Source organism: Benincasa hispida, chromosome 12, assembly GCF_009727055.1.
Source record: "Benincasa hispida cultivar B227 chromosome 12, ASM972705v1, whole genome shotgun sequence".
Lineage (NCBI taxonomy): Eukaryota > Viridiplantae > Streptophyta > Magnoliopsida > Cucurbitales > Cucurbitaceae > Benincasa > Benincasa hispida.
The window spans coordinates 39,188,646-39,202,938 of record NC_052360.1 but is presented as its reverse complement, the minus strand read 5'-3'; the positions used below and the strand labels follow the sequence as shown (position 1 = coordinate 39,202,938).

Here is a 14,293-nt window from a genome sequence, read left to right as displayed (position 1 = left end):
TGTTGACTGGCTATATCCAATGGACACATAAATATATCTATAGTGAGAAGAGTGCAGCTGTCGATCTTTAGTGGAGTGTCCGACAGTTAACGGATAGTGGATCTCGTGATTAAAGAGTTTAGTTAGTTATTCACATACCGTTGGAGCTTCAAGCTACAGGTCCATAAGGTCCCCTTGGTAGCTCAATGGGTTCAAGTTGAGAATAAGTTTTTAGGTTAGTTTGAAGATTTCAAATTAATAAGAGGGAGTTTGATTATATATTATATAATTAAATTGGTTCAATTATATGTGATATAATTGATATGATGTATGAGATATACTAATTGGAGGAATTTGATATAAATATGATTTATATTAAGTAAAGGAGAAAAGAACTATAGTTTAAATATTACATATGATGTGATATTAAAACCATAGGTTATAAATATAATGATAAGTTAGTTATTATATTTATTTATAATTAAAACAATTTATGATAATTGTGGGTGGTTTCTTGTTTAACCGTGCGTGAAAGTGGGAGGTTATGTTCAGTTTTCATAACTAAAGAATAAAATGAAAAATGTTTTTATTTTGAAAGAAATCGCTTCATTAAGGGTTTTACTAATTGTTTAGCTCACGAGAGACTACATGATAGCCTTCTAAGCGAGATTTTAAACGATCGTGTAGAGCGTCTTTTACTAAACAATCGTGTAGATGGTCTAGTGTGATTTACTAAGCGATCGCGTTTCTAAATGATCAAGTGTGTTTTTCTAAACGATCATGTACCTAGCGAGATTTACTAAACGATCAAGCATACAAAGTCTATGCGATAGACAGTACATTCTCCCACTTGCTTGATTGTATAATACGATTGTAGTTTCCTCCAACCCTCTACCAAATTTATAACTGAGCCCACACCTGTCTCTTATACACATCTAGATGTGTATAAGAGACAGGTATACGATGTTACTTTCCTCCATCCCTCTACCAAATCCAACAGAGCCCACACCTCCTGGATTCTCACTCCGAGAATACCAAGGTTACTGAGTGGTGGTGTCTAAGAGGTCGCTTGTTCGTGGAAAAGATTGTTCGTGATCTAAGCGAAAGCGAGAGATTAGGTAGGCATTCTAAGCGATAGCGAGAGGTTGCTGTTCCAATCTTCATGAGAGTGAAAGATCGGTAGAAGAAGAGTCCTTCAAAGGTATGTCTCTCGTTCCTTTTGTATTTGATTTTGAAAGCATGCCATAATTTGTTAAAAGATGCATAACTGTTCTGTGTGTTTGTGAATGCCTTTAGTTCTGTCATAATGGGCTTGGAAAGATCTTACTTATACTCATGACTTCTCTTGAATAAGAGTTCCTTCAATTGGTATCAGAGCCAGGTTCTGATATTCGAAATCCATTGATGTATAGAATTGCATTTACATTCTTGGTGGGTGTTAAGCATGTCTACATTCTATTTAAGTGTTAAATCTGTTCGTGAATGTGGATTAATGAAGTTTCTGGGATGATTGCCTCTAGTTATTAATTCTTTAACATTTTCAAAGTTAACTGTAAGGGCCCCTATATTTTTTAGCATATTAACTTTTTATCAAGTCTGTAATTCAAAGTGTTTGAGTCAGTTTGAGTTACTCGTGATGAAGCTTCAAAGCATGGTGATGCACATTACTTCGAGGAAGAAGGAGGCCGAGCGTTGGTCAGATCATGTAAACAATGGACATAAACAATCGTTGAGTATGGGATACTCGGTTGCAAGGTAGACTTGCGTGCACTAGTAAGTCAGCATGCTTCATCGCATAGTCACTGACTACATGATCGCAGGGTAAATGTTACATAGTGCTTGTTCTTCGATTGTGTAGATGATCATGCCTCATAGCGTCGTAGTTGTCTAGATGATCGTTTAGACTTGCGTTTAATTTTTAGTGTATTGCACGATCGAGTAGCCTTCATGCTTCATCGCATAATCAAAGGTGCTCGATCGTTGTTAAACGATCACAACCCAAATTACTAAACGATCAAGCAAGTAGACTTTGCCCGAGCAGTTCAAGACCCGGTTCGCTTGTTGAACTGGATTGCTCGATGGTTTAAATGTAATAGATAGTTTTAATTTTTGATTTTTTGAGGCTATCATCCCAATCCATTAATTTTGTGAATGTACATGAGATGTATGTTATATTATATGTCATATAGTATGTCGTATAGTTGATATCCCACCATAGGTTATGCATTGGTCTTGCATCATCTCTATATTGTAAGAGATATGATATAGTAGTTTCCATGATTAAATTACTTAAGAGCATGCTCATGTGTCATATAATATAAGAGTTATATTTATGCATGCATTAAGCATATTCATGCATCATCTTTATATTATGTGTTATAGTATAAGGGCGTATGGAAGCATGTATGCTTAGTTCATTACCAAGTATATAAGAGTTATATATAGTAATGAATGAACATTGCATGAAGCAAGACACATAGGTTAAATTTATAAGAGTTATAAATACCTAGTTTTTCTTAATAATGTGAATGGTTTTAGTTGTTTATTTTTTAAGAGTTATAATGGAAATTAGAACTAAAATCAATAAGAAAGACATGCATACGAACTTAGATTTGAATCATGTTTTAAAAGAGTTTTAAAATTTGATGGAGATAGACCTAAGATCATGGTTCTAATGAGATTAGAAACCTAAGGTTTAATAGGATTAAATTAACTAATAAAAGATTAAATATGTAGCAAATCTATCTATAAGGGATCTTTTGTCTAAGGTGGGTTCTGTCAAAGCTTGGGTACTTAAGCTGATGGAAACGGAACACCTCTACCTGGGAACCTACCTGGAAAGGTGAAGATAGATTTGATGCATGCATGCAAATTTGATGATAGTCTGTTAAAGAGTTTAATAGTACTTGATTTGAACTTGTTTAATTATCAAAGACAAGAGTTGTTTTTTAGCAAATTAAACTTACACTTAGATAAAATCAATAGCTAGGTTCTCTAAGTTAATGAACCCCTAGGTAGAACATTCAGTGGGAGGTACTTGGGGTATATGATACTTCACATAAACCTCTTCACGTTTCTCCCTAATGTTCACACCGTGAGATCTATCCTCGGCCTCAAGGCACCCTGGGAGTGTCCCCTAAATGATGGTGTTTGGTAGGTCAATACCAAGGTGAATGGAGAGAATATTCATAGTAAGTGGGAGCGAAATGTGTGACAACATATCCCATGGTCTCTCTCATTAGATTGGATAACGTTTCTGTGTATCGCTTCGAGGCACCCTGGGAGTGTCCCCCTATAGGATGGAAGTTTTGCATGACTCTTTATCTGATCTCCTATATAGGATAAGGTCGCTTTAATCTCTTTTCCTAATCTGTTTTTTCCCTAAGGTGGGCAAGGGCGGGACTCTAGGGCCGAAAATGAGGGGTTACATTTACCCAGAATTGTTAAAGGTTAACAGTTCTGGACCAAAAAATGGTGACTGTTAGAGTCCATTACAGGAGTTGTTTCTATCTAATGGTTGAGAATGCCTCGTCCTAGTGAAGGGACACTTGATCGCCCCACCCGTGACTTTTGTCCTGACTCGTTGGGGCATCATTGTGAAATAGATGTCTTTTCACTTAGGGTACATGGAAACTATTTTGCTAAAACTAAAACTGGTGTTAAAAGTGGTAATACATAGACTCATTAAGTTTGTTCATGTTTTTTCAGCAACGATAAAATGGCTGCAACCACATTAGCTCTATTAAGCGCCGATAAACTGATTGGCGAGAATTACACTAGTTGGAAAACCACGATAAATATTATTTTAATCATCAATAACCTAAGGTTCGTCCTAATGGAGGAGTGTCCTATTATTCTAACTTAGACTACCACTTGAAATGTTCGGGAGGCATATGAGAGATGGACACGGGCGAACGAAAAGGCCTGAGCTTACATCTTGGCCATTGGCCAAGAAGCATGAGCCTATGGTCTCTGCACGTGAGATCATGGAGTCCCTATGGGTAATGTTCGGACAACCGTCTGGACATCTCAAGCACGAAGCTTTGAAATACATCTTCAACTCCAAAATGGAGAAGGGTATATTTGTTCGTGAATACGTTCTGAACATGATGGTCCACTTCAATGTGGTAGAGATGAATGGGTCACATATCGATGAGGGTAGCCAGGTTAGCATCATTCTTCACTCATTGCCAAATAGCTTCTTGTACTTTGTCAGCAATGTTGTGCTGAACAAAGTAGATTATACCCTTACAACTCTCCTCAACGAGTTGCAGGTATTCCAATCCTTGCTGAAAAGTAAGGAGAAGAAGGTTGGTGAGGCAAATGTTGCTTCATCATCAAAGAAGTTCCATCGGGGTTCAACCCAAGGATCAAAGTTTGCACCTTCTACTTTTAACACTTCCAAGTGGAAGAAGAAGAAGGGTGGTAAGGGGAAGGGGAAGGCACCTGTTAACCCGCAACCTGTCGCTCAACGGGGAAGGCGAACAGTTGACAAAGGAAAGTGTTTCCATTGCAACCAAGACGGGCACTGGAAGCAGAATTGTCCTTGCTGGTTGAAGCTGAAGAAGAAGGCTAAGGCTAAGGCAAAACAAGGTAAATATGATTTACTGGTTTTAGAAACTTGTTTAGTGAAGAATGATGATTCTACCTAGATTATTGACTTTGGGGCCATTAATCATGTTTGTTCTTCTTTTCTGGGGATTAAATCCTGGCAGTAGTTTGAGATTGGTGAGATGACGATGCGAGTAGGTACCAGGCACATCATCTCAGCTGTGGTACTGCGAGTACTCCAGTTAACTTTATAGAATAAATTTATCATTTTGAATGATATCTATATTGTTCCCGAGTTAAAGAAGAACTTAATTTCTGTGAAGTTTCTGATTGAATGTAAATATNAATTTATCATTTTGAATGATATCTATATTGTTCCCGAGTTAAAGAAGAACTTAATTTCTGTGAAGTTTCTGATTGAATGTAAATATGCTCTCAACTTTTCGGTGAATAAAGTGTTTATTCTAAAAGATGGTGTTGAGATTTGTTCAGCAAAACTAGAAAACATGTATGTGCTAAGGTTGTTAGCAACAAATTTCCTCCATAACATAGAGAAATTTAAATCTGTCGTAACTTAAAATAAACGAGTTAAGGTTTCTTCTAAGTAAAATGTCCAACTTTGGCACTTTCGATTTGGTCACATCAATCTCAATAGGATTGAGAGATTGGTGAAGAATGGACTTCTAAGTGAGTTAGAGGAAAATTCTTTACCTGTGTGCGAGTCATGCCTTAAAGACACTAAAAGACCTTTTACTAGAAAAGATTATCGAGCCAAATAGCCTCTAGAGTTAGTACATTCAGACCTTTGTGGTCTAATAAATGTGCGAGCCAGGAGAGGCTATGAGTATTTCATCACTTTTACTGATGATTGCTCCCGGTATGGGTATGTTTATTTGATGCAACAAAAGTCTGAATCCTTTGAAAAGTTCAGAGAGTTCAATGCTGAAGTTGAAAATGCATTAGATAAACGGATTAAAACACTTTGATTAGATCGGGGTGGAGAGTTTTTAGATTATGAGTTCCAGAACTATATGATAGAACATGGAATCATTTTCTAACTCTAAGCGCCTAGTACACCTCAACAGAATGGTGTATCGGAAAGGAGAAACAGGACCTTGTTGGACATGGTTCAGTCGATGATGAGTTACGCTTCCTTAATAAACTCGTTTTGGGATTTTGCAGTGGAGACTGCAACTTATATCCTCAACTGTGTTCCTTCCAAAAGTGTTGAAGGCTGGCAGTGTTGAGGTTACGAGAGAGAGAACGACAAAGAGAAAAGGGTTCTTGCACGTGGGTCTGGGTGTTGAAGAGAGAGCATGTGTATAATTTATTAATATTTTTTAAAAGGAAAATTATTTAAAATGGTAAAACTGTTGAAAATATTTACAAGATAGAGCAAAATTTTAGAACTATTAATGATAGACGTTGATAGAAACTGATAGACTTCTATCAGTATCTATCAATGTCACTGATAGACACTAATAGAAGTCTATCAGTGTCTATCAGCATCTATCATTGATAGTTCTAAAATTTTACTATATTTTGTAAATATTTTGATTCATTTTTCTATATTTAAATACAACCCTTTTTAAAACCTATAATAAAATTCTTAAAACCCTAATTGGATTTAAATGAAATATATATACATATTTCCTTCTCCCTTCAAACTTCCAAATTAAATTAAACCATACTCCAATTAAATTATCCAAACTCACATAAATCTCAATTTGCAAAGTCTTTTATCATTAAATTCAAATTGAATTATCTGAATTAAATTTTAGTCTCAAAATTTCAAAATTCACCCAAATATTAAAGATAATTATCTTAAAGTTACCCAAAAATTTGAGAGGTTATAAAGAAACAATCCACAAATTATTCAAAGAACATGCCAAAAATAAAAACTTACATTCAATTAATATCCAAGGAAAACGGTTTTGATATCACTTGTTGGATAAATCATAAAACTCAATTCATGATTCTTAAATAAATTTATAGAATAATATTAAATAAATATATAAAGCAATGTTTAGGATTTATACATGGATGAAAATCCAAAATCTTGAAGTCATTAAAATTACCTAGAATTAGATCATAATTTGCAAAATAGATGTGTGGTGTTCCACAATTAAGTCCCTAGAACCAACGGTCGGTATCTACGAACAAACCACGCTTCTATAGATAAAATTATGAGTTCATAATTAAAATCACACAATATGTCTGTTAAATAGTCAAAATATAATTGTTATTTAATTTGTTACCACATATAAATAAATTATTAAATTAATTCCAACATATTAGTCTCTCCATTTAACAAACGAATAGCCTCCACATGAAATCATTCGAATTCCTGCTAAAATTGTAGTCATTTCCAGTGATAGAATATCCTTATGCCCTTCCATCGTTTTGCAATGTGCACCAATCAAGTTTCCTAGACGGTCTCAAATGGCCCAATTTATACCATCACTATGACTATTTTTTTGCCACGTGTCACGGTCATGTTTGTCCAAAGTCGGTTGCCCATGGTCGCATGCTTAGCCCAACCCATTTTATCATGCTTATTTCATTAGTTAAGTTGGTTTGTTTTCCTTGCATTTTTTGTTGTAACTGACCACTCGCACTTTTACATATGCAAATGTGTCCGTTGACTTTTTGTTTAGAATGCACTATATGGGGCCAGCCAGCCATCACTTCTCCATACTCGGAGTAGTATGTTATAAAGTTGTTGCTCATTGCATCTTCCTCTTCTCTATTCATACATCAAAAAATGAATGTGAAAACCTTTTTCTCCAAACCCGTTTTCTAAAACCATTTTCTCTAAAGCGGAGGTGGAGGTTGTGGGAGACACCCAGTGTGCCATCAATGTTCCATATTCAAATTGACTTACTTGTCTATGAGCGGAAACAAATGCCACATAATCGCTAAAGGAAGCTTTTGAAAGTACATTGTGACACCATGCAACATCACATGAAAAGTATTACATATATTATGGTGAACATTGGATTTGAATCATAGAAACGTATAAATAAAGTGGTCAAAATGTTTACCTGCTTAACGGCAATAATCTAGGATCCATCTCCCAAAATTATCACTCCATTCAACATCTGCAGATTTTCAATTTTTTCCAGAAAACCACAAAAAATAACCCAATTGAAAAAAACGTTCAGCTTAACTAACAAACAAATCTCCTAATTTCACTGAATAAACAATATAAATCTCAACAGCAATCAAGAAAGATTTCAATTTCACTCGACAAATTCCAAAAAAAAAAAAAGGAAAAAAACAAAAAAACAAAAAAGGAACGCCATTCGAATCCCAATCTCAATTCCATCGCTAAAATTAGACATCACGGAGTGACAAATCTGCATAACCAAGCCCTAATTCCACCGCATAGAAGCAATGGCAATGTCGATGATTTGGAGTTTGGGTGTGTTGGTGACCTGCATTTCAGCAATTGCGAGTGCGACTTCACCATCGCCAGCGCCGAGTGCAGCGGATTGCTCGGCAGCGGCGTTCCAGATGCTAACGTGCATGGATTACATCACGATTGGGAGCACGAAGGCGAATGCCTCCAATGTTTGCTGCAAGGTGGTGAGAGAAGTGATGAAATCGAAAGGCGATTGTATGTGTGATGTGTTGAAACAGAGCGGCAAAATGGGGATTCATTTGAATCTGACTAGAGCCATTGGCCTTCCTGCCGCCTGCGGAATCTCTACTTCGCTTCCTGATTGCGGCAGTGCGTTTTGCTCTTCTTTTGAAATCGTTTGTAAGCTTTGATTCTGATTTTGAGGATTTTTGTTTTTCCCTCTTTTTGGCAGTTCCTCTTCCCCCAGGTATGGCCCCTGCGCCAGTTCCGAGAACTAAAGCGCCGACGCCAGCTCCAAGAATTGTAGTGCCAACGCCAGCTCCAACTACAAAGGCGCCTGCGCCAGTTCCGAGAACTAAAGCGCCGACGCCAGCTCAAAGAATTGTAGTGCCAACGCCAGCCCCAACTATAAAGGCGCCTGCGCCAGTTCCGAGAACTAAAGCACCGACGCCAGCTCAAAGAATTGTAGTGCCAACGCCAGCCCCAACTACAAAGGCGCCTGCGCCAGTTCCGAGAACTAAAGCGCCGACGCCAGCTCCAAGAATTGTAGTGCCAACGCCAGCCCCAACTACAAAGGCACCAACACCGGCCCCAACTACAAAGGCGCCGACGCCGGCCCCAGGAACTGAAGCCCCAACGCCGGCTCCAACTACAAAGGCCCCAACGCCGGCGCCAGGTACATTTCACCGGAATTTAAATTCTGAAAATTTTCGAGTATACAAAATGTGACTACTGTAGATACGATTTACCTCTATTTGAAATTTGTCATTTTTTTATAAATATTACTATTACTATAGAAAAAAAGGTTAATGAATATAGTTAAATATCAAGATTAAATTTTTTTTTATTAGAATTAAAATAACTAGATTTTTTTATGATACTATATAAAATTAAAGGTTAAATAATTAAATATCATGGGTAAGATACCAAAAATAAAATGAATATGTGATTTAATTTTATATATTACTTTGGCTAAATTATAACAAATGCCCCTTATACTTTCTCTTTGATTAAACAATAACTCATACTACATTTCTTTTATAATTTTGAACATGAATGGGGAGAATGCTCATTGGCACACCATTACATATCTTAATTTTCATCCAAAACATTATATTTTAAAGTAATTTATTGAAAAACTATAAATCATTAAATGTGCATATTGAAAATCTTCTAATGTTATAGAGTTCAAATAAAAAAAAAATCAAAATTATTGACAAAATGTATTGTAAATATTTTAAGAGGACAAAGTGAAATAAGATTAAAAAAAATCGTAAAATGCAAAAAATACAAAATAAAAAACAATTATCTACTAATATAATTTAATAGAAGTTTGGCTTTGTATTTGTGATTATAAATATGAGGACTTTCTATTTGTATTTATGATTAGCAATATCAGGACTTTCTATTTGAGAATAATTATTAATGTTTGTTTGTTTATATTTGAGAATACACTAAATAAATTATTTCTTAATAGGGCTTTTGGATCCAACTTTTAGACACTAATGAATGTTGTTTGACAATAATGAATGTTGTTTGTTTAGAATGGACACTAATGAATGTTTGAAGTTGGTTTTGGTGCATGTTTTGGGGTGATATTAGGAACCATTAATTTTATAAAATTGATTTTCATATCCTTTTATCTAAACTTAAAAAACAACTTATTATTAATGAAAGTGATTTTTACATGTTTAAAAGTGATTAGAACTACCAAATTATTAAAAATGACAATTTTTATTTAAAAAAGTATTAGTACATATGTTCTAATTTTGTGGTGTGATTTTCAGTCAATCACCTCACCAAAACCAAATTTCTAAATGATTTTAAATTTTATTTTAAAGTTTGTCTAACAAATAGGGTGTGATTTTGATATTTCTAACCATAAATAACTGAAGTGATTTCAACTTAATTTGTTACAGTTAACATTCCAATAGCAGCACCACCAACACCACCATTGTCACCCAACAGTAGCCCACCAACACCGTCAAGCGACAACATGGGACCATCTGGTGAGGACTCGCCGGCGCCGGCACCGTCGAGTGCCCCATCTTTCACCAGTTCTAGCAACCTAATTGTCCTACTTCTCACCCTTCTTGCTTCATTTCGAGCTTTGTAATGCTTTTTTTTAGAAGCTATCTCCTCCATTTTTGAACCAATTTTCATCATATTTCTCTCCCTTTCTTTCCTTTCTAAATAATGTAGTTTCAGTGTATTGCTGGAGATAAGAAATCAATATATATAGATATAGAGAGTTCTATTTATTTATTTGCTCGTTTTATTAGTTGTGAACCACTTATCAAGCTACGTCTCTATAAGAGTTCAGATTCCAATAATATATATTCTTTTAAAATGAAATGGAATTTTATAAAAGCCAAATAGGCTAACCAGTAGAAAATTCACAGTAAGGTTTTGATTAGCTTTGTTCCTATCATTTCATAGGGCCGAATCTATCACACAAGTAAGATATTGCGATAAAAATTTTGAAACCTTAAGCATAAAAAACATATTTAATGTCATTCCTTATACTATACTTATAGATGATACCCATAAAAAAAATGTGAATTTTCTTAATGCCTACTCCCTCTCCTCTTTTCATGGAAATTTATTTTTTTATTTTATACTATTAAAATTAATTAATGTATAAATATTAAATTTATAATTTAGAAAATTATATTAAATTTTAAAGCATAAATATTTTAGTTTAACTACTCATTATTCATAAATTAATTAATTAATTATATACCAAATCGTAAAGAATCGATGCATTAATATTATTAATTCATTAATAAAGTATATATATGTAGTTAATTAATTATCATTATGATTAATATTTTATTAGATTACTTTTAAATAATTATAATTAGTTTATCATTGACTAATTATAATTCATTATTTTTTAATCACAAAATATTATATTTATTTTTAAAATTAATTTTGATTGTTTTATTAATTAATACATCATTTTATATAAATTCATAATTTGATATCAAATTAGGTAAAGAAATAACTTTAATTATAAATTATTCATTTTATAAATATTTGTAATTAATAATTTAATTAATATTATTATAGAGTTAAATAATTAATTTTGATCAAACTTTTTAATTGAATTTATTGTTTATCAATTAATCTATCAAAATTTTATAAAGGTGTTCATGATTAATTTTATAAATAAAATACAAAACTAATTTGTGTTTTCATATATAACCAAACATAATGATCTTTGATTTCCAGCAATTTTATTCTTAGACTTTTTATTTGAGACATACTTAATTCCTGAGTATCCTTAAGACAACGATGAGAGATTGACGCGAGAGAGAAGGCATAAAACGATTCCCTTAGCTCGACTATAACAAAGAACAACATGCTCAATACTTTCTTATTTACAGTGAAGTATATGACAAAAGGTATGACGACTAATTCCTTTACTTTTAAGCTGGTCTTAGCAGGAAGACATTGAGAGAGGGCTTTCCAAAGGAAACTTTAATTTTGTTATGAACTTTGACCTTCCATAAAGCTTTTCAACAATTAGAGAGGGCGAAAACATTAGAGGAGCTGCAACGTGAATTTAACTACATTTAAGGCAAGCTTGTACCCACTTTTAACATTGTATGTTCCATCCTTTGTATAATGCCAGACCTATGAATTTGGGCAAGGGCGTTTGCTGGGAGGAATTATTTTGATGATATCAATATCTTTTGGAAGAAGGTGAGCCTTCAAAAGAGGAATGTTCCATGTTCTATGAGAGGTACTGAGATCAGCCACTATCAAGTTACTATAGATGAGGTCATTGGTTATAGTTTGAAAGAAGTCTCATGAGGAAGCCATTTATCTTCAAATACTGAAATATTTGCACCATTACTGACTCTTATTCAATTTCCTTTAAGAAGTGTTGGTGAAAATTTCTTATTTTTTTATTGAAAGAAAAAGAAAAGTCGAGAATTCCACATTCGTTGGAACAACAAGAAGAGGCCTCCTTGTTTACCCCTATATTTTTTTATGGGTTTGGACCCCAAGGGGTACCCAAGTTGGTAGGAAAATGAGTGTTTGATGGTCTTTCCATTGGGATGGCATGGCATTCTGTCCGAACTGTTTGCACAAAGGACAGACCCGCGAAAAGTCCTAAAGAGAGCATGATTCACAACTCAGCCTTTCACAGGTTTGTTCGTTGCTGTCAAATTCTGAGTTTCTATTCCTGTCACTTTTTGCTGAGTAGTCATTCCAACAATTTTAAGATGCCTTGATCTACCGCTATTCGTGATGGTCGTATTAACACAGAACGACATTCTATCTATCGATCTTAACCGCTCTTTCTGATTCGAAAGGGCACACTTAAAACACTGGAAGCAGAAAATGTTGTTCTTCCTCACTATGAAGAAAGTTGCTTACACGTGCACCACGTAGAAGCCAATTGTCCCACAAACATATATGATCGAACAATAGATCAAAGATGCTACTTGTAACGAACCGAACTTTCGAGTACCCAGAAGCCAATTGTCCCACAAACATATATGATCGAACAATAGATCAAAGATGCTACTTGTAATGACCCGACCTTTCGAGTACCTAGACAAGGGTTTTTACGACATAATGCACAAACATTTTGACCGTCATAACATAAACACGGTGAAAACATAAATAATCATTCTAAACCGAAATATTAATTTAATAATAAAATCAATAACCAAAACATTAATTTGGGATCCCAAATAAAACGCTTACAAAGAAAATGATCCAATGAAAATTAGTGAAAACATGTCATCTGACAAATGTACTCAAATGAAAGGAACAAAAAAATATTAAAAGAAAAAAATAAAAAAATAAAAAAAAAACATAACATGTTCGGAAGCATTTTCTAATGTCTCCATTGAAGGAGTAATATAACATGCAACAGAAGAATTCAGAATCAATAAGCACTCTAACTAAACTTAATTTGTGTTTTAAACATGTTATACAAGTAAAATTAATAAGAGGGTTTGAATAGTACTATACCTTTGTAGAATTCTCCACGATTTCAGTTGGATCTCCACTTATCTGAGCTTGATGCTTCAAGTAGACTACCACCAAGGTCTTTTCTACTAAACTCGAGAATGAATGTATGGTGGAAACACTCTAATTGAGCTCAATTTTGGATGATAATAAGTGGGCTGGCAAGGGTTTACTAAGTGTGCAGACTTTCTGCATAAAAGCTCTAATCTCTCTCAAAATCTCAGCATGCAAGTTTATATATAGACTCAAACTATGCCAGGAGAAGAGAGTGCATATAGGACAACTCCTACTAAGAGTTATCATTGAAGAAGTGAATGGAATTAGGTGATTTTTCACCCAATTCGAGCTTAGTGGATTTTTCTCAAAAAAATGTTAGAAAAATCCACTAACTCAATTTTGAGTTAAAAAAAATGAATTTCCTTTTAAATAAAAGAGTTAGTTTTGTAAAATTAATTAAAAATAATTAATTTAAATAAAACTAATTTTAAGTTTAAATTTAATTAAACCTTTTAATTAAAAACTATTAATTTAATATCTTAGTATTAAATTAATAAAACACCAATTCTACCAATATGATTTAATTTTATATTATTAATATTTAAATCATAACTTAAGTATTAATTGATTCTCCAATTTCATTCAATTATACATTTCAATTATATCAAATACAATTGGTTGAAACCCTAAAAATTGAATTTGAACGTTTCAAATTCACAACCCTAATTTTATCCAAACATACTCAATTTGTTAATCCAATTTATGAGCCAATAGAGGAACCTAATGGACCTATAGATCATATGTTACACCCCTTCCCAGATTGCCCTCTCAAACTGGAAAAAGATGTGACGGTAGCAGTTACTAGCCCTACGGCCAACACTTACCACGTAAGCCTTCTAACCTAAACACCAACTTGTTAAACATTATTAATCTACATAAGTTTATATAATCACATGCAAACAGTCATGACACAACATCTACAGGTAAAATATTTACAGTTGGGCCCAAACATCACTAACAAAACCCTAGTCTTTCTCAAAACATGTGCACATAGGCAGACCATCAACCTAAGTTCTTCTTGACAAGCCGGGCCTTTCAGTGGTAAACAGCAGCAGGATCAACCTTGAGGAATCTAACCGCTACCTGGAAAAGGAAAACATAGAAAATCTGTGAGCTAGTAGTCTAATAAGTGAC

At 34.1% G+C, this 14,293-nt stretch overlaps 1 protein-coding gene across 1 annotated transcript; it reads left to right on the top strand.

The window, feature by feature from the left end:
- The first annotated feature begins 7,678 nt into the window (after nt 1-7,678).
- On the top strand, nt 7,679-10,356 carry LOC120068240 (extensin-like). Its single transcript, XM_039019952.1, has 3 exons — nt 7,679-8,263; nt 8,346-8,789; nt 10,033-10,356. The coding sequence occupies exons 1-3, from the start codon at nt 7,927-7,929 to the stop codon at nt 10,227-10,229; spliced, it is 978 nt and encodes a 325-aa protein (XP_038875880.1). The 5' UTR covers nt 7,679-7,926; the 3' UTR covers nt 10,230-10,356.
- The last annotated feature ends 3,937 nt before the right edge of the window (nt 10,357-14,293 follow it).